This window comes from Geotrypetes seraphini, chromosome 17, assembly GCF_902459505.1.
Source record: "Geotrypetes seraphini chromosome 17, aGeoSer1.1, whole genome shotgun sequence".
NCBI lineage: Eukaryota > Metazoa > Chordata > Amphibia > Gymnophiona > Dermophiidae > Geotrypetes > Geotrypetes seraphini.
This window is the reverse complement of record NC_047100.1, coordinates 46785046-46811135: the sequence shown is the minus strand read 5'-3', so window position 1 is coordinate 46811135 and position 26090 is coordinate 46785046. Positions and strand designations below refer to the sequence as shown.

General features: G+C 42.0%; 1 protein-coding gene across 2 annotated transcripts in view; it reads left to right on the top strand.

The window, feature by feature from the left end:
• The window catches only part of DAG1 (dystroglycan 1), a 53538-nt gene extending 34145 nt beyond the window's left edge, over positions 1 to 19393 (top strand). For both annotated transcript variants that reach the window (XM_033926088.1, XM_033926089.1), the window contains exons 2-3: positions 4104 to 4512; positions 15187 to 19393. In XM_033926088.1, the coding sequence (XP_033781979.1) occupies positions 4219 to 4512; positions 15187 to 17580 (2688 nt within the window). In that variant the 5' untranslated portion in view covers positions 4104 to 4218 and the 3' untranslated portion in view covers positions 17581 to 19393. The remainder of the gene's footprint in view (positions 1 to 4103; positions 4513 to 15186) is intronic.
• Positions 19394 to 26090: the final 6697 nt, after the last annotated feature.

Sequence of the window (26090 nt, the reverse complement as noted above, 5' to 3'; positions counted from 1 at the left end):
GAAAAAATAGTTAATGCAAAATTGCCATTTCTTTAATAAGACATTAGGTAAAACTCTTTATAGTTTATAAATCTTTCCTCTTGGCTAAGTCTTAATAATAATATTGTCATTTATAGCTAAAGAGACATATGATCAAGAAACTGTTTTATTTTACTTTTGTGATTATGATAAACATACCGAGGGCCTCAAAATAGTACCTGGCGGGCCGCATGTAGTCCCCGGGCCACGAGTTTGAGACCACTGCTCTAGACCTAATAGAAGTTGATTTATTTTTCTTATCTCCTTTTGGCTAGCTCAACAGCGGTTTCTGAGGATTGCAGTTCTAGGATGTCATTTCCAGTTTAAAACAACCAAAACAAAGACAAACCTTCTCCCCCTTTCCCCCCCCTCCCGAAAAAGTAAGAAAATGACAAACTACAAAAATGTGGGGTAGAATTGTTAGTAATGAAAAATCACAACCTTTTGTTCATTATTATAAAAGGAGGCAAAACTGAACCTTCTCATTGTTTTTATATGCACGTTTGTCAGTTTAACAGTGGTGAGACCATTAAAGGAAAAAGTTTCCGTGGTGTTTTGGAGCAGTAATCCCAAAGAGGAAGACAATTTAGAGCAGGGGTCTCAGTCCCTCCTTGAGGGCCGCAATCCAGCTGGATTTTCAGGATTTCCCCAATGAATATGCATGAGATCTATATGCATGCACTGCTTTCAATGCATATAATTGTTTCACATGATCTCCTGAGGAAGCCAAGGGCGAAACGGGCCCCATTGGGATTGTGATTGAGCTGAAGCCTTATTGATATCTGAAGTTAAGTTCCACATTTACAGTATTTATGAAATATTTATGATATTTATTATTTTAATACAAAAGAAGTTTACATTGGGTTGGAGGTGGCTTTTGCTGCTCTATAAGGAGCTGGGTTAAGACTAAGGTCTTACCACTGTTAAACTGACAAATGTGCATATAAAAACGATGAGAAGGTTCAGTTTTACCTCCTTTTATAATAATGAACAAGAGGTTGTGATTTTTGATTACTAACAGTTCTACCCCACATTTTTGTAGTTTGTCATTTCCAGTTTAAAGCCATATCCTTTGATCTGGCCGTGGACATTTTCCAAAATTATGTTTGTAGTGGAGGCAGCATTCCTGCAGCGTCAGGAATAAGGGTTCACCCATACCTCAACGACTAGCTCATTTGAGCCTCGTCCTCTGACAGCGAAATGGCATCTATTGTGTGCCTTCTGCAACCCTTAGGCTGGGTGATCAGTATTTGAAATTCGACAAAGGAGAGGATCTTCCTCAGTGATCACAGGTGGGTGACGCTTCTTCATGAAATTCACATGCTGCTTTGGCAGGTCAGATCTCGGACTTGGGGTTGTGTCAAGCTGTTCTATGAAGTGGTGCTATGGGTGTGGGCTTACATGTGCCATCCAAGAAATTTTCTACAATACAACCTGTAATCTTTTCAGTCATGGTGCCCTCTCTTTGGAACAGTCTTCCTCTGCATAAAAAACAAGAGTCCTCTCTCCCTGTATTTAAGACCAAGCTCAAAACGTTTCTCTTCAAAGATGCTTACAATACCTAATCTAGGATCCCATTTGCTTTCCCTGAATAATTCTCTTTGCAGGTTCTTAAATCCAAACACCTCCCTAGAGGCGAACCAGCCCTTCTTGTTCTACCCTCCCCTTTCCCTCATTTATATATATATTTTTTATCTCGATGTATTTTTTTGCAACCTCTTGTACTATGTTAGTCTTAAGTTATGTAATCCCCCCTTCACTAAATTCGGTGATGGGTTTTTCTTTTTTCCCCCTTTTTAATATTTGCTTTTAAATTTATTTTATTACCGATATCCTTTTGATAGACGGTATATCAAGAAATTAATAAACTTGGCATGTGCCCCCTTCATTATTCTTTCCTCAGCTGCTAGTCTCCCAGAACTACAATATTCTCCATCCTTCTCAATGAATGGTGTTCAATAATCAACAATGCTCTTGAAATCTGTTAATCTCCTTGCCAGCGTTAAACACCTCTGCTTGGTCCTTCGTCTTTTTATTGGACTGACAGTATTAACCTGTCTTTCCCTTGTTCCTCTCTTCCAGACACCCTCCCCCCCCCCCCCCCCAAATCTCACCCTCCTGCTGGAGTACTCTGAACCAGTAGCTGCTGGACATCCAGTGAGGGCTGAGTCAGTTTGGCTTGACCAGTCTCTGCTGCTGAGTACTAATTGCATTCCCAGGAGTACTCAATGAAGGCCTTTCCTGAGCTGGTTCCCAAAGGTCACTCATGATTATTCATTACAAAATCTCTAACTAAAGGAAAATTCAAGTCCATTGCATGGCCATTCAAAATATTGAGTAGTCTAAACCTGCACCATGTCCTTGAGGAGCAAATCACGTGGAACTACTTTTTCTCTGTCTCCTTCCACTGGCAGACAGACATAACCCAGCAGGTTTTAGACTATAGTCTGGTGGGACTAAAGCAAAGAAAATAATTAGTAGGTAAAATCTAATTTCTCTTTTTTTTGGACCTTTCATATAGGTGTTATTAAATTACCCTCAATTTATTAAGCTAGCCCAATAAAAAAAATAATAATTTCCTTAAATAGCTTTCATTTCAATGCAGTGTTATGGTTGAAATTAGTCAGTTGTTAATGATAGCAATTAGACCAGATTGTGGTAACTTGGTTTGTATGTTTCCTATTTACGCATCTTAAATGTTGTACCAGGATATCAGTAAGTGAGGCTTTCAACAGGGTGATCTCTTCTTTACACTAATGCTGATAAATACCATGTATACTCTGATATAGGATGAGATTTTTCGACCAAAAAATGGCCCACAAATGGGGGTCTCATCCTATTTTCAGGTCATCACCCAGTGACCACTCGATACCCTTCTGGACTTGCTGCAGGTTTGCCGTTAGGCCAGGACAAGAGGGATCCTTCCCGTCTCTCGTCCAGCCGATACAATTTTTTACCCTTCCTCCCTCCCACTTTTCGTATACCTGGTGGTGCAGCGGTGTATGGGCAGGAGTGAGCTGTCTGTGCTCCTGCCCTGTGCTGAGCCCCAAGTCCCATGCGAACTGGTGGCAGCCATTCAGGGAGCAGCGCAGGGCCGGGTGGGAGTTCGAAAAGTTCACTCCTGCGTGCCGGCCCGGGTGTGCCGCTGACAGCTGGCCATGAGATTGGAAGGAGGGGCGGGGCGCCAGAAGCTCACTTCTTCCCATATACCGCTGGACCAACAGGAATGCAAAAAAAGGCAGGGGGTAAAAAATTGTTAGTATCAGCTGGGATGGGAGACGGGAGGGATACCTCCTGTCCCTGCCTACCACTAGACAACTCTAGGGGGAAGAGGGGACAGGGAAGAAAGGGGGGATAGGGTGCAGAGCCTGGCAGTTAGTGAGGGGGGACAGGGTGCAGAGCCTGGCAGGGAGTGAGGGGGGCTGGGTTCAGAGCCTGGTAGGGAGGAAACACTGGGTGCAGAGCATGGCACTTGAATATTAAGCCTCCATCTTATATTCGAGTCAACCGTTTTCCCTCCTTTTTTGAGGGGGGATGGTGGTCTCGACTTATATTTGAGTATATACGGTAATCAGTTGGAAAAAATGTTCTAGATGTGTTGTAGGATCTTTCTTGCCTGGGAGGTTTTTTTTATACCTTATATAGACCTACGAGGACCGCCAGAGAAAGATTTGCTACTTGCAGACAGAAAAAGATGCTGTAATAAGCCTTTTATTTTGGTGGGCTTTATCTGCTGCCTTTTTCGTGTTTTACTCCTCAAGACTATAATTAATAATAATAATAACTTTATTCTTATATACCGCCAACAATCTTGCGACTTCTAGAATTTGATAAAGAAATGTTCCATTATTTGGAGTAGAAAATCTGCAGCAGTCTGTTGTACAAAGCAGATATTTAAAGACTGCTGAGCAGGTAAGGTAATTGACTAACCAGCTGATTAGGAAAATTGGACGGCTGAACTAATTTTTTTAAAGGATCTTGATTGGTTAAAGTCTAAATCTACTTTTTAGTTGTCATGCCAAATTTAATTGAAAAGAGTTTGTGTTGGAGTCCACATTGAATGATTGTTTTTGTTTCCTCTTTAGGCTCCTGACAATAGCTGGGATGGAACAGAACTGATGTGAGGAACTTCAGCAAACACAAAGAGGATTTAGATTTCTGCTTGCTTCTATTTTTCCTATTGTTTGCTGAATTTGAAGAATGAGGGCTAGAAGGAATGAAAGAATTATGCTGCTGCTTACTCCACTAAAGGGGACATTTTTGGTAGTGCTTCTGATAGTCACCTCTGTCCTGCCTGTCTGGGCCAGTGATTTAACAGAAGTTAAGAGGGACTGGGAAAACCAGCTGGAGGCATCCATGCATTCTCTGCTTCCAGAGGTGAAAGAGACATTAGCACCAGTGATGGGGATCCCTGATAGTGCTGCAGTTGTAGGCCGCTCCTTCAGGATTAGTATCCCTACAGATGTAATTTCTTCCACTGGAGACATAATCAAGGTGAGGCATTGTGTATACTTAGAAATGTTGACTTTCAATACAAGAGAAATTTTGCTACCACTCTGTTGCAGCTACAAACCACATCACAAAGAGAAATATGCTGTACCTAAAATCTTTCACTTTCTCTATGAAGAGAATTCACCTTTAAAAAACCCAGAGGAGCACTTGATTTTTGAAGCCCAAGACTAGGAAAGCATGATTCTTTGGTCTACTAAATTTTATGGGTACATATGTGCACATGGGTACATATATAGAGGCATGTATGTATAGAGGCAAAATCACAGCTTATTCCTTGATATGCTGTCTTCGTTTGGATTCCTTGAATCTCTCCTCTCCTGGTTTGCCTCCTACCTTTCCCAAAGCACCTTTAGTGTATGTGTTGGTGGGTTCTCTTCTGCTGCTACCCCACTAGCGGTTGGTGTACCCCAGGGTTCTGATTTGGGACCTCTTCTCTCTCTACACCTCTTCCCTCGGTGCCCTGATCTCCTCCCATGACTTCCAGTATCACCTATATTATGATGACTCTCAGATCTACCTCTCTACACCTGAAATTTCACCTAAAGCCTGCTTGTTTGGCTAACATTGCTGCCTGGATGTCCTGCCGTCATCTGAAACTATATATGTCCAAGACTGAGCTGCTCCTCTTTCCTCCTAAACCCTCTGCTCCTCCTCCTTTCTCCATCTCAGTAAATAATACTGTCACTGTTCCAGTCTCCTCTGCTCGCAACCTTGGAGTGGTCTTCGATTCTGACCTCTCATTGTCTACGTATATCCAATAAGCTACTAAGACCTGTCACGTCTATCTCTTCAATATTGACAAAATTCATCCCTTCTTCTCTGAGCACACTACCCAGACCCTTGTCCAAGCTCTTGTAACCTCACGCTTAGATTTCTGCAATCTACTCCTAACTGATATTACATTACATTAGTGATTTATTTATTCCGCCATTATCTTGTGGTGGTATCCCTCAGTGTCGCCTTTCCCCCTTGCAATCTGTGCAAAACTCTGCTGCGCGACTCATTGTCTACCAACCTTGCTAAGCTCATGTCACCTCTCTCCTTAAGTCACTTCACTGGTTCCCTATCTGCCATCGCATACAGTTCAAGATCTTATTGCTGACCTACAAGTGTGTTCATTCTGCTGTCCTTCAATATCTCTCCTCGCTTCTCTCTCCTTATACACTTCCCAGAGAGCTCTGTTCCTTAGATAAGCCACTCTTAGCGTTACCCTTCTCCTCCACTGCCAATTCCAGACTTCGTTCCTTTCATCTAGCTGCCCCCTATGCCTGGAATATATTGCCCGAGTTTGTCCGCCAAGCCTCTTCCCTTCCCTTTTTTCAAAGCAGATTGAAATCCATCTTTTTGATATAGCCTTCAATCCTTAACCCTACTCCTCTTCCCTCCAACCCAACCTGCTGATTAACTGTTCCCTTTAATTGTATCCATGACATCCTGTTTATCTGTCTTGCCTGTTTCGAGCAGGGACTGTTTTCTTACCCTTTGACTGTGCTGCGCTGCGTGCATCTGGTAGCGCTATAGAAATAATTAATAGTAGTGGTAAGATTCTCAAAACTAAAATGTGCCTTTAATGTGCTCACTAAAACAGTTCCAGCCAGTTTAGCATGCATGTATTTTAGCGGTGGATTATCAAAACTAATTACCACGGTCTTTTTCGAGTTTCTAGCAGTCTCTGATACTGCCATGCAAATGTAATACGAGGTCATTAATATTAAAATGATTATTCCAAGCAATTCTCTATTATCACTGAGTGATTCCCTAATCTGCCACATTTGCAGCCAAAATTTGCCAATAGGTCTGAGCTGTCGTAGCCTTACTTTCTGATCAGTTCCTGAACGCTAATTGGCTCAAGCACTGACAGGAAAGTAAGGTTTGACAGCTCAGATCCCCCACGCAAATTAAAATTTAAAAAGAAATCCCGAATTGAAGATCAGCAGGAGAGATGCCCATTCTCTCCTGCCACGCTCACACAACCTCCAGGCACCACCCCTAGGAGTAGGAGAGATGCCCACTCTCTTATGCTCGCATAGTCCCTCAACTCTGCCCACCCTCCTGCAGTGGGAGGGATGTTCATAAGAACATAAGAAGTTGCCTCCGCTGAGTCAGACCAGAGGTCCATCCTGCCCAGCGGTCCGCTCTCGTGGCGGCCCATCAGGCATAATTGCCTGAACAGTGTCCCTGACTAATTTTGTAACTGCCTCTAATCCTATCCCTATTACCTACCTGTACTCCTATCTGTACCCCTCAATCCCCAGGATGTTCACTCCATCCTGCCGTCACCCAATTCCCCCCCCCCATGATAATTCCCCCCACCTCTCCTTACCTTATTCAGGAAGTTGAGCCACAGGCACACTTACCCCGCTACGGCTGGCAGGCCTACCTCTTACAAAATGGCAGGCCTTCCCCTTCCCATTGCATCCTGAGATGTGCCAGGGAGGAACCTAAAGCTCTGATTGGATGCACTGGGAAGGGGAAAGGCCGCCATTTTGTAAGAGGTGAGCTTGCTCACCGGAACGGGTTAGATGTTCTTCTGACCAAACTTCCTGAACAAGGTAGGTGGGGGTGGAGGTGGGAAATCTGGGGCACAGGGGGAGTTGGGAGGGGAGTTGGGCGATGGTGGGAGGGAATGGGCAAGCCTCCTGCTGTGGGTGGGGAAGGGTGGAGTCGGGGAGGGGGTGGATTGTACGAACGCGGCGGGAGAGAGTTGGCATCTCTCCCGCTGCCAGGGGTGGGTGCCCAGAGGTTGTGCGACTGTGGCGGGAGAGTGGGTATCTCTCATGCCGTAATCTTTGATTTGGTTGGTTGTTTTTTTTTTTTAATATGCGGGTGTATTCTGGCTGTGTGATGATCACTACCGCCAGCAACTCATCTCAAGTAAATTTAGCAAGCCTACGTGAAGCTGAGTTGCATGCTGGGTCTTTTGAGAATGACTTGCCTTTTTGAAATCGTTTACAATAGCAACCTCGTTAGCAGCCCTTCGGATTTTACTTTGAAGTTTTGAGAATCTTCCCCTCAATGTTTTTTTGTTCATTTTCTTCATGAACCTTTAGTTCTACATCTTCCTTGATGGGATTAGGATGCTACAGAATCTTTCAAGGAATTCCAGATTTAACCTTTTCTTGCTCTTTGTTTCAATTTTCTGGTCCCACCCTTTGCTTTTAACCAAAATGTTGCCACTGCTATACTTGCAAATGTAAATATGAACACTGCCAACTTTTGTTGTGCAGGCTTATAGCTCAAAATGGGAGCATTTAAAAGACATTGGCAGTGTTGGTGCATTATTTTAAAGGAGTGAACACCAACAAGAAAAACAAAAGGCCACCACAGGAAGTACAAGTAGAAGTACATAAAGTGGAGTCTTAATGTACTCGTACTTCAAACGTTGGTAGTCGAGTCAATAATGGGTCTCTGACTTTGAAGTCTTTATACTTAAATTAAAAGCTTTATTGGAATGACCCTTTGTTGGTATGACCCAGCATGAGGTATGTTTTGGCTACGCAAGCCTTCCTCAGGGGTCATATGGTCAACAAACAAAGTGAAAACCTAATATAAAACATATAGAGAAAGAGAGACTTAAAAATACATAAAACCAAAAACTATAAATTTAAAATTATCTAAATAAGCTTATATGTATATTTATGTAAATAAACTTAAGACTATCAAATAAGCCACATTGCAAAGAGAGCGAGAGTGAGAAACCAAAAGTGGTGATGAAGAATTGAAATATATATACAAAATATAATGGTATATGCCCATGACAGCATTGTAGTGCATCCTATATAATAAAACTCTAAGCATGCATGTGCACTTAGGGTTTCGTGTTCCCTGCTGCTGTGGTGTGTGATCCGTGGCCGTGTTCCATTTTAGAACCCGGCGGCAGGGAACATTCTGGCCACTCCCTTCCTCCCGCCCTCACTCACCATTAGGAAGCGCAGGCAAGCTCTCTCCCTGCCCGCGTCCTCGGCAGGGAACACACCTCCCGCCCTCACTCGTCGCTGCCGCCGCCACTGATCCTCCTCTTCAAAGCAGCCTCTGATCATGGCTGACTTTAAAGAACCTCGCAGGCCGCTCTCCAACCTCAGTAGCATGTTCCCTCTGATGCACAAGATTGCGTCAAAGGGAACGTGCTCCCGAGTTGGAGAGTGGCCTGTGAGGTTTTCTAAAGCCGGCCACCACGATCGCAGGCTGCTTTGAAGAGGAGCAAGCCAGAAGACGCCGGGATGGATGGAGGGAAAGAAGGGGATCAATACCGGGGCCAGGGGGAGAGGAAAAGGGAAAGGGGTCTGCTTTGGGGGGAGGGGTGTGCTGGGGACAGACAGCTTTGCTCTGGGGGGAAGATAGAAGGGGCCATGGAGAGACAGGGAGAGGGAAAGGGAGCTGCTTTGGGAGGGAGGTGTGCTGGGGACAGACAGCTTTGCTCTGGGAAGAGACGGAAGGGGCCATGGAGAGACAGGGAGAGAGAAAGGGGGCTGCTTTGGGGGGGAGGTGTGCTGGGGACAGAAAGCTTTGCTTTGGGGGGGAGACAGAAGGGGCCATGGAGAGACAGGGAGAGGGAAAGGGGGCTGCTTTGGGGGGAGGGGTGTGCTGGGGGGAGACAGAAGGGGCCATGGAGAGATAGGGAGAGGGAACGGGGGCTGCTTTGGGGGGGGAGGTGTTCCAGGGACAGACAGCTTTGCTCTGGGGGGAAGACAGAAGAGAACCATGGAGAGACAGTTAGGGAAAGGGGGCTGCTTTGGGGGAGAGGTGGGTGCTGGGGGCAGACAGCTTTGCTCGGGGGGGGGGGGGGGGAAGACAGAAGGACACAGACAGCGGCCAAGGAGAGAGAGATAAAGAAACACAGACAGACAAGACACATCTATTCTAGTACCCGTTAATGTAACGGGCTTAAAGACTAATTGTATATATTATCCACATGTTTTTCTAGTAGTTGTGGTGAGTTATTTACTTTTCTGCAATCTTTCCCGCATTTCTGTGTATATTACATTTATGACATATACACCTTTACATAGGCTAGCGGGATCAAGCTGAATTACTCTTATTTTCAGTGACATTTACTTCCACTTTCTTTTCCCACTTTTGTTTTCACTTACGACTGTGTTTAGTACATTCTTGAATTAGCAAGACTTTGGTGTTTTCCAATTGCGGTTACAAATTTTTTTTTACTTACTAAATAACTTTGGCAGTTCTTCACGCATTATATAATGATGCAAACACTTTCTCACATGGGTTATTTTGGGTTTTTTATTTATTTATATTTAACGACCATAAAATACAAGTAATAACACTTGATTATGGAATACAGACCTTCTTATATCTCCAGGAAATTAAATAATAATGAAAAAGCCTTCCTTAGACCACTAAGTTGAGAGGCATATACAACTAGGGAGAATAAGAAGAAAATATTAAAATTTAAGAGGAACAGGCCATCAATTGACTAAACCCATTGCATAACAAAAAACCTTTCAATTTCTGGAGAGATTTTTTAAGTCTAAGAAAGATGCAGTTGCTCTGGTAGGAAAAACATATATTTGTTTCCTAAGTAACGAACAGTACATTTACATGGGTATGCTAATAAGAAGGTAGCCCCCCAATTTTTTTACTTTGTCTCTCATTATCAGAAATTCCTTTCTCCTATCCTGTGTCACCTTTGCGACAACAGGATAAACCTAGACTTTTTAAGCACAAAAGATCTTCTGAGAGTTGTTAGGGAGAAAAGTTTAAACAAAAAAACAAACCTTGTAATAATGTTTCCCTACTCCTGGATTTACACATTTCCCCCAAAATAAACAAATTGGCACAACTGTACTGTGTTAGGACTTTACACCTCAGAGAGAGACATATGAGGGGTATTCAGTTGCATCTAAATCCTGCTGGAAAACGAAGGAAAAAAAAATCAAGGTTGCTCTTTCCGTCACTTCTGAAAGTGAAGTTTCCAAAATATTAGAAACATCCTCCAATGGATTTACCTCCTCTTGAGCTTTTTCTTGATGGAGAATCGGATCACTATTTGAAACCTGTCCAACCTTATTCAGTTGTGGCGAGAGGTAATATATCTTATTAATTGGTGGAATAGCTTGAATCGGACAGGACAGGATTTCAATTAAATATTTCTTCAGATTGGACCTGTGTAACTTGAGTTGAAGATTTCAGTTTTTCCAGATAGCTGAGATATCTCCTGGACTGATTTTTCCACCATACTTTCCAGTTTATGGAGTTCTTGCCAAATCCCTTCCAGTGTGATTGTCGCAGGAGCAGTTGTAAATTCAGCGGCTTCCTCACTCACAGCAGAGAAACTGGGTTCCTGGGCTCTTGCCTCCTCTCGGTTATTCACATTAATAGCGCCTTCCACTCCTGTTTCAAACTCCAGGAAACCCCGTATATGTGCTGGATACGGCAGGTTGAAAGTTGCCTGCAGGGACAGAGATACATCGTGTCCCAGAAACGGGCCCGATTCTCCCTCACTGAGCCCACGAGCAGGACCCCTCTGGCACAGCATTTGAGCAGTGGATCCAACGGTGAAGCGATCGAGAGTGAGCTGGATGGGAGACTGTACGGGCTGGAGAGGGCACAGCCCAAACTGTCCCCTTTCTTTTTGTATGCAGCATTCAAAAAAAAGGCAAGGAAATAGCAGGTTATACCAGCCCAAACTGTTAGCGTCTAACACCTCCGACAGTCCACCATCTTGTTACACCTCTCAACTGTCGGGGTTATTCACTTATTATAAATGACATTCATTGCCACGCTATTATTACTTTATGGCTTTACCTGCAATGTCACTCACTATATTTTTGTATTGTTTAGATTTACTATTTTAAAATTGCTGTAACTTATTTGATTGCAGTTTTCTTAACATAAGTTCTATGTTTCTCCTGCCACATACGAATATTTTCATATACAAATTGAAAACCTTAGCATACTGTCTTTAGTAAGTAGTGTTCTTTTTTGCTTTGAATTTGCCTGTCAATTGACATATTTAATATCACATGTCCCATTTCCCTAGGGTTATACATACTGTTGTTCACTTTTACAGAGATATTATTTCAATGACCCAATGGATTTTGGGTAGGTTTCTTATTTCTGTTCACTATTTCCCAATCCTTCTTCCAGCTGTAGTGCTTTATCCATCTCATACTTTTTATTGACACTCTGGGCATACACCACTTGCTATATTTTTTTAATATATTTTTTAAATTTCCAATTCTTCATTATCGCTTTTGGTTTCTCACTTTCGTGCTCTCTTTGCAATGCATTTCCTTCAGGTGCTGGGCTTTATGGCGGTCTCCTTGGAAGTTGTCCCAGGGATGAGAGCACATATGCGGCCACTCCAGGATTCTCTCCAAGTGGTCAACGCAATTGTGTACTTTACAGATGCAGTTGCCCTGGTCTTCTGGGACAAAACACAGCTTAAGTTGGTGGATCCAGGGGGATGCCTCTCAGAATCAACTCATGGGTAATCCTCGCAACTGACGCCAGCCTAATTAGCTGTGGTTGCCAATGGCTCTGGTTGCCTGATCCAGGGCAAGTGTACCCCATTAGAAAGCAACTTGTCCATAAATCATCTGGAACTGAGAGCTTAAAACCCAAAAAGTCAGAAGGATTGTGAGGCCCTACTTGGTGCTGAAGGAGGTGCAATCTTTCCTGACAGGAAAGGCAGTCATGGTGTTTTCAGACAATGCCACAGCGGTAGCTTATGTAAACAAAAAAGGGCACAAGAAGCACTTCCACTATCCCTGGAGGCACAGACTGGGTTCACTTACAGGCCCTCTCAGCTGCTCACATGGCAGGAGATGAGAACATCCAGACTGATTTTCTCAGCAGGCAGACTCTGGATCCTAGGGAATGGTCTCTGTTCCAGAGGGCATTTCCATCATTATGCAACGCTGGGGAAGGCTGGAAATGCATCTCATGGCCACAGCCAAGAATGTGATGGCTTCCCAACTCAGCTCTTTGACTCTAGAAACCTAGGGTTGGATGCCCTTGTTTAGTCCTGGCCACAGAGTTCCTACTCTGTATGTTCCCCCATGGGCCATGGTGGGCTGGTTCATTTGCAGGATAGCAAACCACCAGGGGCTGATGAGCTTTGTTGCTCTGGACTGACCCCATTGGCTTTGGTATGCTGATCTGGTACGCCTCCGGAGAGGCAGATCTCTTAAGCTGCTGGTTAATCATGGTCTCCTCAGTCAGAGTCAGGGTCCAGTTCCTATGGATAACCAGAGCGTTTTGGTCTTAAATGGCATGGCTCTTGAGCACACAGCCCTAACTTTTAAGGGTTATCATTTCTACTTAGAGCAAAGAAGCCTGCAACATTTGGAGGCCTATGCAAGGACCTGGAAGGCTTTCCAGTTATGATGCCCGAGAGGGCTCCCATTCTGGTGATTCTAGCATTCCTGCAAGCTGGTCTTGAAAAGGGTGTAGCAATTTCATCTCTCGAATTACAAGTATCTGACCTCTCTTGCTTTAGAGCTCAGAGAGACATATAGTTGCTGGCTTCTGAGGAGGGTGCTCAGATTGTGTTCCCCATTCCTGTCTTGGGACCTTAATGTTGTTTTGAAGGGTCTATCTCGAGCTCTGTATAAGCTCTTGTCATATGCATTCTTCTTGGGTTTTACAGTTAAAACCGTGTTTTTGGATGCCTTAGTCTTGGCAAGACGAATCTCAGAGTTACAGGCCCTCTCCTGTAGAGGACCTTTCCTCCAGGTTTATGGAGTCTGCAGATGGTACCTTCCTTTCTACTGAAAGTGGTTTCTGCCTTCCATATCAATCAGGAGATTTCATTTACCTGTGTTTCACCCTACAGGTTCGGCAAAACAGGACAGAATTTTGCAGAGGCTGGTTTTGCGTAGAGTCCTACTTCACTGCCTGGAGAGGCCTAATGATTCCTAGCTATCCGACCACCTTTTTGTGCTGACCAGCCAATTAAGGCAAGATAAGCCATCTTCCAAGGCTTCAATTGCCAGATGGATTTGCATGGCAATTTCCTCTTCCTACATTGCCTGCGGTAAACAGCCCCCTATCTCAATCGCAGCACATTCGACTAGAGGTGGCTGTTTCATCTGATGACATTTGTAGAGCATCTACTTGGTCTACTCTCCACATCTTTACGAGGTTCTACAGAGTGGATGTGGCAGCTCCAGAGGATGCCACCTTTGGATCCTTGGTACTGCGGGCAGGCTCATCTGACCCTCCCTAGATGTCTGACACTGCTTTGGTATGTCAGCTATGGTGCAGAATCCTGTGTCTTTGCTACAGAATGAAAGATTAGAATCTTACCTGGCTAATCTTCTTTCTGTTATAAGACAAAGGATTCTGTATCCCTGTACAAACCTTTAATTCGCCTGATTTCTGCCTTGGACGTTGCTAGTGTCCATCTCAGGATCTCTTCTCCTGTCTCTTAAGATTTAGTAGAGATAAAATTATAGGAACATGAGTGCTCCTATTCTCTTTCTCCTTGGGGGTTTTATGGCTCCTGCTAGTTGCACTTAGGTTGATTTCTGTCTACTAATGTGCTTAATTTATTATTCAGTGTTGATTGTTAATTGTTAATCCATCGTTCCTTTCTCATAAGTTTACAGAGCAGAACAGAGTATGATATGTCACTTGGAAAGATCCCCGTGCCCCTCCTTCTCTCTTCTTCTGTTTCAGTGTCATTCGATTGCTTTGGTATTAACTGAAGAGGAAGCTGTTCTCCATTGCAGAAGGGGAGGAGTTCAGATTTTTTGAGTGACATCCTTCTGCAGATTCTCAACTAATGGGAAGCAGCAGCTATGGTACATAGAAACATAGAAACATAGAAAAAGACGGCAGAAAAGGGCTATAGCCCACCAAGTCTGCCCACTCCAAATACCCGCCCTCTGATTTCACTTCCCCAGGAATCCCCTGTGAATATCCTATGTCTTATAACAGAAAGATTATTAACAAGGTAAGAATCTAATCTCATTACTTTATGTGTTATATGGGACATGTATTATTTCAGACTAACCTGCAGTTTGTTCATGTGTTGAAACATCCTTCCATTACTTGGCTATTCAGAATACGGTGAAAAGCAAAAGAAGACCCCGATATTCCACAGAAAAAGGAGCAATCCAGCAAAGAAGCAAACTGTGGACAGTCAACTGTGTTCTCCACATCAGACCCTTGAGAAAGGCTTTGTTAGCCGAAACACGGCCCATGTCAGGTCCATTAGTCTCTTATACAGTTGATATGAATATATATTTTTTATAATTGGTTGAAGATATTTTGAAGAAATAAAGGAGTCAAGAACATTGTGTTTTGTCCACAGTTTGTTTCATTGCTGGATTGTTCAGAATACGGAACATTTCTGTGGCTGCACACTATCCATAAAGGGTGAGTCACAAAGAACTACTTTTTCTGTCTCCATCTGCTAGTTGACAGACACTACCCATTAGTTCTGGACTGGTCTGGTAAGACATAATTTTTCCATGTTCCACTGCATCTACCACATGCCTAAAATAAACAGTTGATATAAGTATGGCCTACTTATTAAAGAAATGACATTATATGACCAGTGTACTTGTACAATTGATACTTGCTAGATAAAGTGAAAGTAAAATGTAGTATTGAGAAGAAACTTCACCATATTAACAATAAATGAAAGTAGCAGCTGTTTTAAGGCTGTCTTTTATGTATTTATTTTAGATGTCTGAAGCTGGGAAGGAGACTTTGCCATCTTGGTTGCACTGGGAACTGAAGTCTCTTATTTTGGAAGGTCTTCCACTTAACACAGATAAGGGAGTTCACTACATTTCAATGACTGCAATGCAGCTGGCATCCAATGGTTCTTATGTACCACAAGTCACAGATGTCTTCTCTGTTGAGGTTCATCCAGAAGATTATAATGAGCCACAATCCATGCGAGCATCTGTACATGAAACAGATGAGATAATACCATTCACCTGTGGTGCAGATGAGCCAGTAACTATTCTGACTGTAATTTTGGATGCTGACTTAACTAAAATGACACCAAAGGAGAGACTTGAGCTTTTAAATAGAATGAGAAAATTCTCCGAAGTAGAACTGCATCACATGAAACTAGTTCCAGTTGTAAATAATAGACTTTTTGACATGTCTGCCTTCATGGCTGGCCCAGGCAATGCCAAGAAAGTTGTAGAAAATGGAGCCTTACTATCATGGAAACTTGGATGCTCTTTGGATCAAAATAGTGTTCCTAATATTAGCATGGTTGAAGCACCAGCTAAAGAAGGTACAATGTCTGCCCAACTTGGATATCCAGTTGTTGGGTGGCATATTGCTAACAAGAAACCTAACCTTCCAAAGAGGATAAGAAGACAGATTAATGCAACGCCTACTCCAGTGACTGTTATTGGCCCACCTACAACTGCCACCCAGGAACCACCAGTCAGAATTATTCCTACACCCACTTCACCAGCTGTTTCTTCTCCAACAGAAACAACTGCTCCTCCAGCCAGGGAACCTATACCATTACCTGGAAAACCTACAGTTACTATTAGAGCCAGAGGCCCTATTGTTCAAACTCCAACTCTGGGGCCAACACAACCAACCAAAGTGGAAACAACTAGTACAGTGATAGACCAGATTCACCCAACAATATCTAGACCTAGTTATATGGAGCCTACTGCTATAATAACACCACCAACTACAAAGAGACCCAGAGTAACTACTATGAAACCTATGACGCCATCAACTACGGATTTTACAACACGGCGACCTACCAAAAAACCCAAAACTCCTAAACCCAGACCCCATGCTACTACCAAAGCACCTACCACAAAGATAGACACCACATCCCCCTTAATCCGTGTACGCAGCACTACTAGTGGAGTTCCCTACACACATGAACCTAATACTGCCCCAAAACTCAAAAACCACATTGACCAGGTTGTTGCTTGGGTAGGTACTTACTTTGAGCTCAAAATTCCATCAGATACTTTCTTTGATAAGGAAGATGGGACTACTGATAAACTAAAACTGTCTCTGAAGCTGAAGGACCAGCCAATGCTAGAAGAAAAATCTTGGGTACAGTTTAATAGTACTAGCCAGCTTATGTATGGCATACCAGATTACAGTCATGTAAAGAGACACGAATGTTTCCTGTATGCTACAGACAAAGGTGGCCTGTCTACTGTGGATGCTTTTGAAATCCATGTTGGTGAACTGCCACATGCAAATGAGACTGTTGTCAAATTCATGACCAAATTCCATGGTGATCATAGTACAGTGATCAATGACATAAATAAAAAAATTATGTTAGTCAAGAAATTAGCTGTTGCTTTTGGGGACAGAAACAGCAGCACTATTACTCTGCAGAATATTAGCAGCGGCTCTATTGTAGTGGAATGGACAAATAATACTCTTTCTTTGCATCCCTGTCCTAAAGAACAGATAGAAGCCATGAGCAAAAAAATTGCAGATGACCATGGTCATCCACACCATGTCTTTATCAAAACCATGGAGCCAGAATTCAAGCCCATAAATATTTCTGTGATTGGCACAGGCAGCTGTAGGTACATTCAGTTTGTTCCAGTGCGCAAAGATGAGAGTATAACTTCAGTAGTAACACCAACTCTGGCTGCAGATAAAGATCCACAGAAGAGCAGTGAGGATGATGTGTACCTCCATACAGTAATTCCTGCAGTGGTAGTTGCAGCCATTCTACTCCTTGCTGGAATCCTAGCTATGATATGTTATCGCAAGAAAAGAAAAGGCAAACTCACCATTGAGGATCAGGCAACATTTATCAAGAAGGGAGTGCCTATTATTTTTGCAGATGAATTAGATGACTCCAAGCCCCCTCCTTCCTCAAGCATGCCATTGATCCTTCAGGAAGAGAAGGCTCCTCTTCCACCTCCTGAATATCCAAACCAAAATATGCCGGAAACTGCCCCATTGAATCAAGATACTCTAGGAGAATATACCCCACTGAGGGATGAAGACCCCAATGCACCTCCATATCAGCCTCCCCCACCTTTCACTGCACCTATGGATGGAAAAGGCTCACGCCCAAAGAACATGACCCCATATAGATCACCACCTCCATATGTTCCACCTTAAAAAAAAATTAGATACACTTTTATTTTTATAGGAGAGGAAGGAAAGAGGGGCCTCTAAATTCCACAACCAGTGTTGTCTGCAGACTAGATCAGGAATCCCAGTTTGAAATGCCACAAGTGAAAAAATAAGTAAACAACGTCCTGGATAAGAGAATGATGGATTTTTTTTAAACCTCCGTCTTCTCCACTTAGATGCTTCTGGGACTTCTTGGGTAACTATTTACTTAATTTCTATTGGTCCTTTTACATCAATCTACTACACACACAGAAAATCTACACACAAGAAATTTTTTTTCTGACAGAAATATCCTAAACCTTCAAGAAAAAATAAAGTTGAACTTGCAGTAAGCACTGGGGTAGCCCTTAAGTTCTCTGGTATGCCTTTTAAACTGTCCTGTTTATTTTCTATTCATATCTGTAGGTACAGGACATAATGAGAGGAGCTAAAAACATCAAAAGAACTTTCAGAAGTTCAGTATTGCATTTTTACATTTAATCTACCTGAATTTGTATGTAAGGAATTTTAATTTTGTTTTCAGTGGATGAGATGGTTCATGAGAATTCTTTCAAGAAGAAATTACATCTCTATGTGGTGGTTCAAACACAAGTAGAGGGACCCATCAAAAGAATCCGAGTTTGCGGTCCCGTTTTCCTTCCTCCAATATAAAATATGCTCCACAGTTTGGATCTTAACTCTTTGGTACACAGAAAACTATAAACTGGTTGTTTTTGCAGACCTACTGCTGACCTGACACTAAAGCTGTTAGTACTGTTGGTAAAAAAAAAAAAAAAGGCAGTGTGAGGCATATTTCCTTGCATTAAAAGGATATTTCTACATTATGTAAAAAGGAATGGTCTGTATTTTAATAAACTAGTTGCTCTTTAGCATTGTTGTGATTGGCAAATCTCTATAGAAAAAGGACTACCAGCTTCACCATGAAGCCTTCATTGCCTATGCTAAGAACCATTTTCTAGAGGGGAACTGGATTATCAACTGGTTGTCTTGAGTGCCACAAAGTTCATTAGCATTGACGTAATCATGAAGGAAAGGGGAAAGGGTTTTGACAATATTTGCCAAGAGATCTTTTGGTAGAGATGCAATATTTTTATGTAGTGTGAAACTAATTCTTCACTTTGGGAAGAATTGTGTGGACTCGTGTTCACACAGGTTTTCATTTCCACCCTCTTCTGCTGTCCCAATTGAAGTACACAACACACATACTTTGCAACCCAGAGCTTTTCCTTTTATGATGTGCTCGCATTGGGAAGTGACTAGGAGAGGAGGAGAACACCAAGCGCCAGAAAATAGCCGAGTGAAAATATTCTCAGACCTAACTTTTTACTAAACTTTTGATACTGCCTCATTTTGTTTTCTTAAAATAATTAAAAAGGGTAATGCTTAACAGCAGTTTGTATAAGCATCTGCTTCTTAGTATTGACTCGGTGAAATGTTTTTTTGTTTTTGTTTTGCATTCTCTTAGATCATTGTCCAAGTGTTATAGCCTTATCTAAGTTTTTCACTCTTCAGTGCACATCTTTTACTGTTTATTGTATAACTTTATTGGCTATCATGAACCTGTGCTTTTCCTTCTTTGGTTTAAATCGTTTTCAGCATGATTTTTCTTGGCAGTTTGAAAGTTTATCTTGTTTTGGTACATTGTTAGGGAGAAAAGTTTTTAAACAAAAAAAAACCTTGCAATAATGTTTCCCTACTCCTGGATTTGTGGGTTGGGATGTCACTGGTTGACTTTGCACAACACAGACGCTTATAAGCCATATTGACTATTTTGCAGAATTTGTGTGTGCGGACATGGCCAGTTAGAGCTGAGTCAATAAATGGGGAAAAAAAGCTTGAATTTCTCACTAGGTTAAAATCTCCCCCCTAAGTTTCAGAGCATGACAATGGGAATTACACATTTCCCCCAAAATAAACAAATTGGCACAACTGTACTGTGTTAGGACAATACCTTACACCTCAGAGAGAGACATATGAGGGGCATTCAATTGTATCTACCTCAGTAGGAAAGAAAAGAATTTTCAAAATTTTTAGTTTTCAGTTTAGTCCCTTGATAGCACCATACGCTTCATCCACTTTTCCTGCAGTGACTTTAACCCCCAGGACATCACAGCTTCCTTGACATCTTCATCACTTGAAAACCGCTATCTGCAGAGAGATTTCGTCAAAACTTGGAACAGTAAGTAATCTGAGTGAAGACTGTAGGGTGTATGGTTCAGCTGCTGAAGCCCACAGTCTCGGATGGCAGCCAGTGATTGTCAAGACATGTGCACCGGTGCATTGTCGTGAAGAAGCAGCTTGCTGCAAGTTTTTCTCCTTGATTGACTCCTGCAAAGTGATCATTGTGTTGGCGTGACTCTTCCCAGTTATGGTTGACTTGTGTGGTATGAACTCCCGAAGCAAAAATCCTTCCATCATCCCAGAAGACAATTGCCATGATTTTGCCTGCAAATTTTTTTATCTTGAACTTTTTTGGGGTGGGGGATGAGTTGTGCTTACACTGCATTCACTCCATTTTGAATTCAGGATCTCTGTGAAAGACCCAAATCTCAATTCCAGTCTTCACTTGAATTATTTTCTAAACTGTAACTGCCGAGATGTCCATGTCTTCAGCTATTCAGGAAACCTTAATTCGTCTGTCTGACAAAATTAAATCCTTGACTTTCTTGCCTATTTCTGTGGAAGTTATTTCCACAGGCTGTCCAGTGCGAGGGTCATCTTCAATGGGCTCTATCCCACTTAAACAGTTTTTTTCAATATTTTACTAGGATGATGAGGCAGACTCACCATAAACTGCAATCATGCATTCATAAATCTCCTTTGGCTTTTTTCCTTCTTTTGTGAAAATTTTTATCACTGAATGGTGCTCCAAATCTAGCAGTTGACATCCTGCCTCTTGGAATGTTAGAATCGCACTGAGGCGCAGTGGTGCATGAGTAACCTTGAGACATGTTGAAACATGGAAAAGGCTCACGCCCAAAGAACATGACCCCATATAGATCACCATCTCCTTATGTTCCACCTTAAAAAAATTAAATACACTTATTTTTATAGGAGTGGAAGGAAAGAGGGGCCTCTAAATTCCACAACCAGTGTTATCTGCAGACTAGATCAGGAATCCCAGGAATCTCAACACACCTGCTACTTTCTTTCATACTCGGGTAGATAAATTATTGAACACCCCTCGTAGCAGTAAGCACATGTAAGTTTCTCTCCATATTTGCGGGGGTTAGGGGCAGAGCCAGCTCTCTGATATGGAAAAATCGCGAATAACTTTTAGGACCAACTCTGATCCACCCCGCCTTCCTCCCGCCTTTCTTCTTACTTGGTGATCTAGCAGTGAAGCAGGGCAGAAGCGATCTTCCTATGCTCCTGCTCCATGCACAGCCATCAACAAAAATGGATACCATGAGTTCCCGCTGTAGTCTTGTGAGACTATGGAAACTCGCAACAGCCTTTTTTTATTTTTTAATAGCTCTGCACGGGGCAGAAGTGTAGAAAGATTACTTCTGCCCCACTTCACTGCTGGACCACCAGGTAAGGTGTGGAGATGTCCAGGAGGGAGGCGGGGGTGGTTCAGAGTCGGCCACTTAAAAGGATTAGAGGAACTCAGAATTTTCATGACTCTGTGCATTAACTTAGAATCATGGGTCACGGCACAGGGCAGGAGTGTAGGAAGTTCGATCCTGCCCCATTTCACCACTACACCACCAGGTACGGCGTGGAGAGGTCCAGGAGGTGGAGATGGGGCAGGGTTTAGAAACTCGCGAATAACCAAAGTCGCAAGTCCTAAACCTGCAAATTTGGAGGGAGAAGTATAGAGCCAGATGCCATTTTGCAACTACAAAACACAAAATAACTGACTGATTTTATTTGTTCTTTGTTTCATGCTTCTCAAAGTATTACCTCTAGTGCAGCGGTGGGCAAACTTTGTCCTCGAGGACCGCAACCCATTGGGTTTTTCATAATTTCCCTAGTGAATATACATGAGATCTATTTGCATGCAGAAGAGGCAGCGCATGCAAATAGATCTCATGCATATTCATTGGAGCATCCTGAAAATCTGATAGGGTTGTGGCCCTTGATGACCAGAGTTGCCCACTCTTGCTCTAGTGAAAACAGTATGGATTTTTGTTTTTTGGAGGGAGGGCTGGAATATAAATTGTAATACCAGACACTCATTGTTCTAGGGAAACCGATCATAATTTATTTTCTGGGGCTGGTCATTAGACAATAACCTAGTATCCTTTGGCAAGGACTTGACTCTGAAAGATTTGAAATATAAGAGTTGTATATTATAAAAAAAATATTTTAAAAATAGTTATTGTTTTGAGTTACTAGAATACATGGGCAACTTAAAGATCTCATTTTGCAGTATTAAATTTTAGATCAAAATTGAAATATGCCAAAGTTGCCACATTTTTAAAGGTCTTTTGTTGGAGTATCTGCAGATGGTATTTGTGAGCAAAGGAGCAGTGCAAATGCATGTGCTTCAGCAGCTCATAAGAGGGTTGCCTCTTGAAAGGGGGAATACTGGGAAGATTGTTCTATGTAGAGAATGAATAAATGTATGATGGGATTTATTTTATTTTTATTTTTTTTAGTCATTGATGTAAACTTGGTCTGTCTGATTATGTGAATTGTTATGATGCAAAGAACAAACACCTACTAGGATTTCTCCTTTTCTGTATATTCTGCTTTCTTGGTGCTCAAGTTGAATTTCCAGCATTTTGATGTCTGAAATGGTAAAGTTGGTTTCAAACCTCCTACCCCCATACACCTGAAATTGATATGGCCAAGTGCTTTTGCATTGGAAAGGCCTTCCAAAGTAATTTTGTAGTCCTTAGCAACTGCAACCACTCTGTACTGGCCATGCGCAAAATATGTGGGGCCTTGGCCCACTTGTCACTATAGAAACCGAAGGCGAAGGGACAGTGAACAGAATAATAATGTCATTCTAGCCAGTCTCCTTATTTCTTACCACCAGTGCGGTTTGTTTATGCCACTAGACACTGTAATATTGAGAGAAAATTTTTGTATTAAGTGTTCACCTACCACTGATGTGTTTATTTCCTTATATAAGATTACTTTAAAAGATGTTTTCTGCATTCTGTATAGATCATATCAACTAAATAAAGCAGTGTACTTTACTACAAATCGGTTGGTTTAGGGGCTTTTCCATCCAGCCTGTTTTTCAGTTTCCTTTTTTTTCCCTTTATATCCTTGAATGACTGCTTCCAAAACACTGATTTTATCACACACCATTTATTTAATTTAAAAATTTATATCCTAAGCAGGTTACAAAATAAACATAAATTATTAACACATGGACATAATCCAACTCTCACAAACAACAACATTCATATCTACATCCTCCTTTTCCATGTAAAATACAATAATATGGATACATTGATTAAACAAAAAGCAGCTTAGCATATTGAAGTACTGTGGCATCTACACACATCCTTGCAAGGAAGGTCAACAGCAGCGATTGCATTTTTAAAAAAATGCTAGCTGTAGTTTAAAAAAAAAAAAGTGTATATAAAGTTGCTATAAGGACAGGTTTATAATCAAGGTGTCCTTATTTACCTTTGTGTGTGTGTGTGTACAGTCCATTCTCGTTAATGCAGTCATGATTCACGATTTTGCCTATCAACAATTACATCAGCTGCATCCAATATTCCCCCATTTGCGGCACTGTGTTTATGTATTCATGGGCCGGTACTTAAACTGCTTTTTTGCTTTCACCTCGCTGTCAAACTGTGCTTCCAGTTATAGCCCCCAAGCATCTGGAGAGTGAATTATAGATACTTCATGCAGGATTCTAACCCTATTTTCCAGTGCAGTAGGAATGGTATGCTGAACCGTAGGATTGTCCATGCCTACTTGCGAGCATTCTACAGAAGAAGCCAATTGCAGGTTTTCAGTTCCTCCTCCTCCTCGGTCTCTGCTGCCCTCTTCAGTTCTTTCTTTTGCAAGTAAGCATGAAGGTGTTCTGATCTCTCTTTATTTTTGCAAGGTATTTTGCAGTCTTTCTCGGTTCATAGGTTTTACACAGCCCCAGGACTGGATGTGCCTGCTTGCAGAAGAGCAGACTCTGCAGCTGGCAGATGTATTATTCAGAGAGCTTTTCAGCCAGCCTGCTGAATATTTGTGGAGCTCTGGGTTCTGGCCCCTCAGCATTTGCTTGCTTCCTTGACTCAGCTTGAGTGCAATCTGTTAGGCATCAATCATGTTCTTTGGAGCATTCACAGTGATGGCTGTGGTTTTGCCCCCTTTTCAGTGGTCGCTGTGGCCGGGGGGGGGGGGGGGGTTGAAAGTTCGGTCTAACTGAAATCCATCTGGTATCCCTAAGATCTTGGCTTGACAGCTGACCAGCATAGACAGATTACTGATTCCATACGACCCACCAAGATCCTTAAGGTCCATATCTCAATTTAACCTCAACATTCCTTCCCTAAAAAATATCGGCACACGCCGTACCTCAATTTTTTCAGTTACAGCCCCTACAATCTGGAACACTCTTCCACTATATTTAAAAATGGAAAAAAACTTAAAAAAATTTAAAAGTAACTTAAAATGTTTCCTTTTTAACGAAGCTTTTAACTGAAAAAAAAAAAAAAAAGAGGCACATTTCAGAGATCAAATAATTAATACTTGTTTTTAATTTATACCCTTCCCCCTAATTCCTTTTGTGTTTACCTTAAATGTTTCTTATTTTTATTTTATCAATTGTATTTCTTACCCCCTTTACCAATCGTGTCTATTGCATGCCTGTCTATAATTACCTAATACGTCAGTCATGTTGATCTTAAAAGTTTGTATTAAATGTTTTATTTACTTTTTTCTGTAAAGTTATTTTTATTCTGTACAACGCTTTGAAGAAACGAAAAAGCGTTTAATCAAAAATTGAATAAACTATAAACTATGGATTGAGGCAGAAAATCCCTCCAGATCCAGCTACTTGCTGGAGGTGCTGAGGCAGGCTGCATCGCTTTTTCCCCTGCACATGGTTTGTGAGTATAGGCTGTCATAGCTTATAGAGAAAATTGGTGGGGTGGGGGGGCTAAAACTGTTTTGACTCTTTCTATATGTAGAGCCTTGCTCCTTCTTCTCCCCCCAATCCTATTTTTAGTGATTTTTGGTCAGCCCTGAAGCATTTTAAAGCCATTTTTTTTTGCCACCGTGGCCATCTTGGATGTCACAATTCTTTTTCTCTTTTCTCAAACTTTAAAAACACCCCTTTTTGCCTCAAAATGAATAAGAATAGAGTCCTCAGACTCTGATTCCCCTACATCATGCCTTATTTGCGTTGGAGGTGTGATTGAAGAGCTTCCATGTGGCATGAGGAGGGGGAAAAGAAGCTTCAGGCTTAGCCCCTATGCAGTTCTTTAGGGCTGCAAAAAGGCAGATGGACCTGTTGGGAGTGAAACACCTTCTGGGGTCCCAGGACAGCATCTCTTCACACCGTAAGAGCATAGAAGCTTCACAGCCTAAGAAAAGTTGTCTGCTCCAAGGGACAGGGAGACTTGCCCTCTCAGACCTTTACCTCAGAGTTTATTATTCTCTGGCAGGCTTATGCACTAGACAAAAATCCACTAGTCCAGCCCGCAAGTGAGCAGATCAGTGCATTAAACTCGAAGTCTCAGACCACTTTCTTCCTAAAAGTGGAGAATATTCTAGACTATGAATATCATTCAGACAGGGACTTGGAAAATGAGGGATCAGATCTGATCCCTTTACTGTCCCAAAGAGATGATCGACACATCCTCATTCAAAGGTCCAAGAGTATCAGCTATAGATCAGGATAAAATCCCTTCATCTACCAACTTTTTAGGTCTTCGGCCCTAATGGAGATAATTATCAAGTCCCTCCTAGGATTGAAAATAGACTCTGCAAAACTTGTCTTCATGATGTTCTCTCCTGAGCGGAATCTGGACTCATAAGAACATAAGAATTACCAGCAGATCCCAGGTAGTAAAACAGATTTTATGTTACTCATCCTTGGTATAAGCAGTGGATTTTTCCAAGCCATCTCAATAATGGCTAATGGACTTCTCTTGTAGGAAATTATCCAAGACTTTTTAAAGGTAACTGATTTCACCACATTTTCCGGCAACGAATTCCAGAGTTTAATTACATGTTGTGTGAAGAAATATTTTCTCTGGGTTTTTTTAAATCTATTACTTAGTAGCTTCATCACATGCCCCCTAGTCCTAGTATTTTTGGAAAGAGTGAACAAGCAATTCATATCTACCTTCCATTCATTATTTTATAGACCTCTTATATCACCCCCAAGTCATCTGTTCTCCGAGCTGAAGAGCCCTAGCCACTTTAGCCTCTCCTTATAGGGAAGTCGTCCTAAACCTTTTATCATTTTCGTTGCCCTTCTCTATACCTTTTCTAATTCCACTATATCTTTTTTGAGATACGGCAACCAGAACTTCACAGTATTCAAGTTGCGGCTGTGTACCATAGAGTGACACAAAGGCATT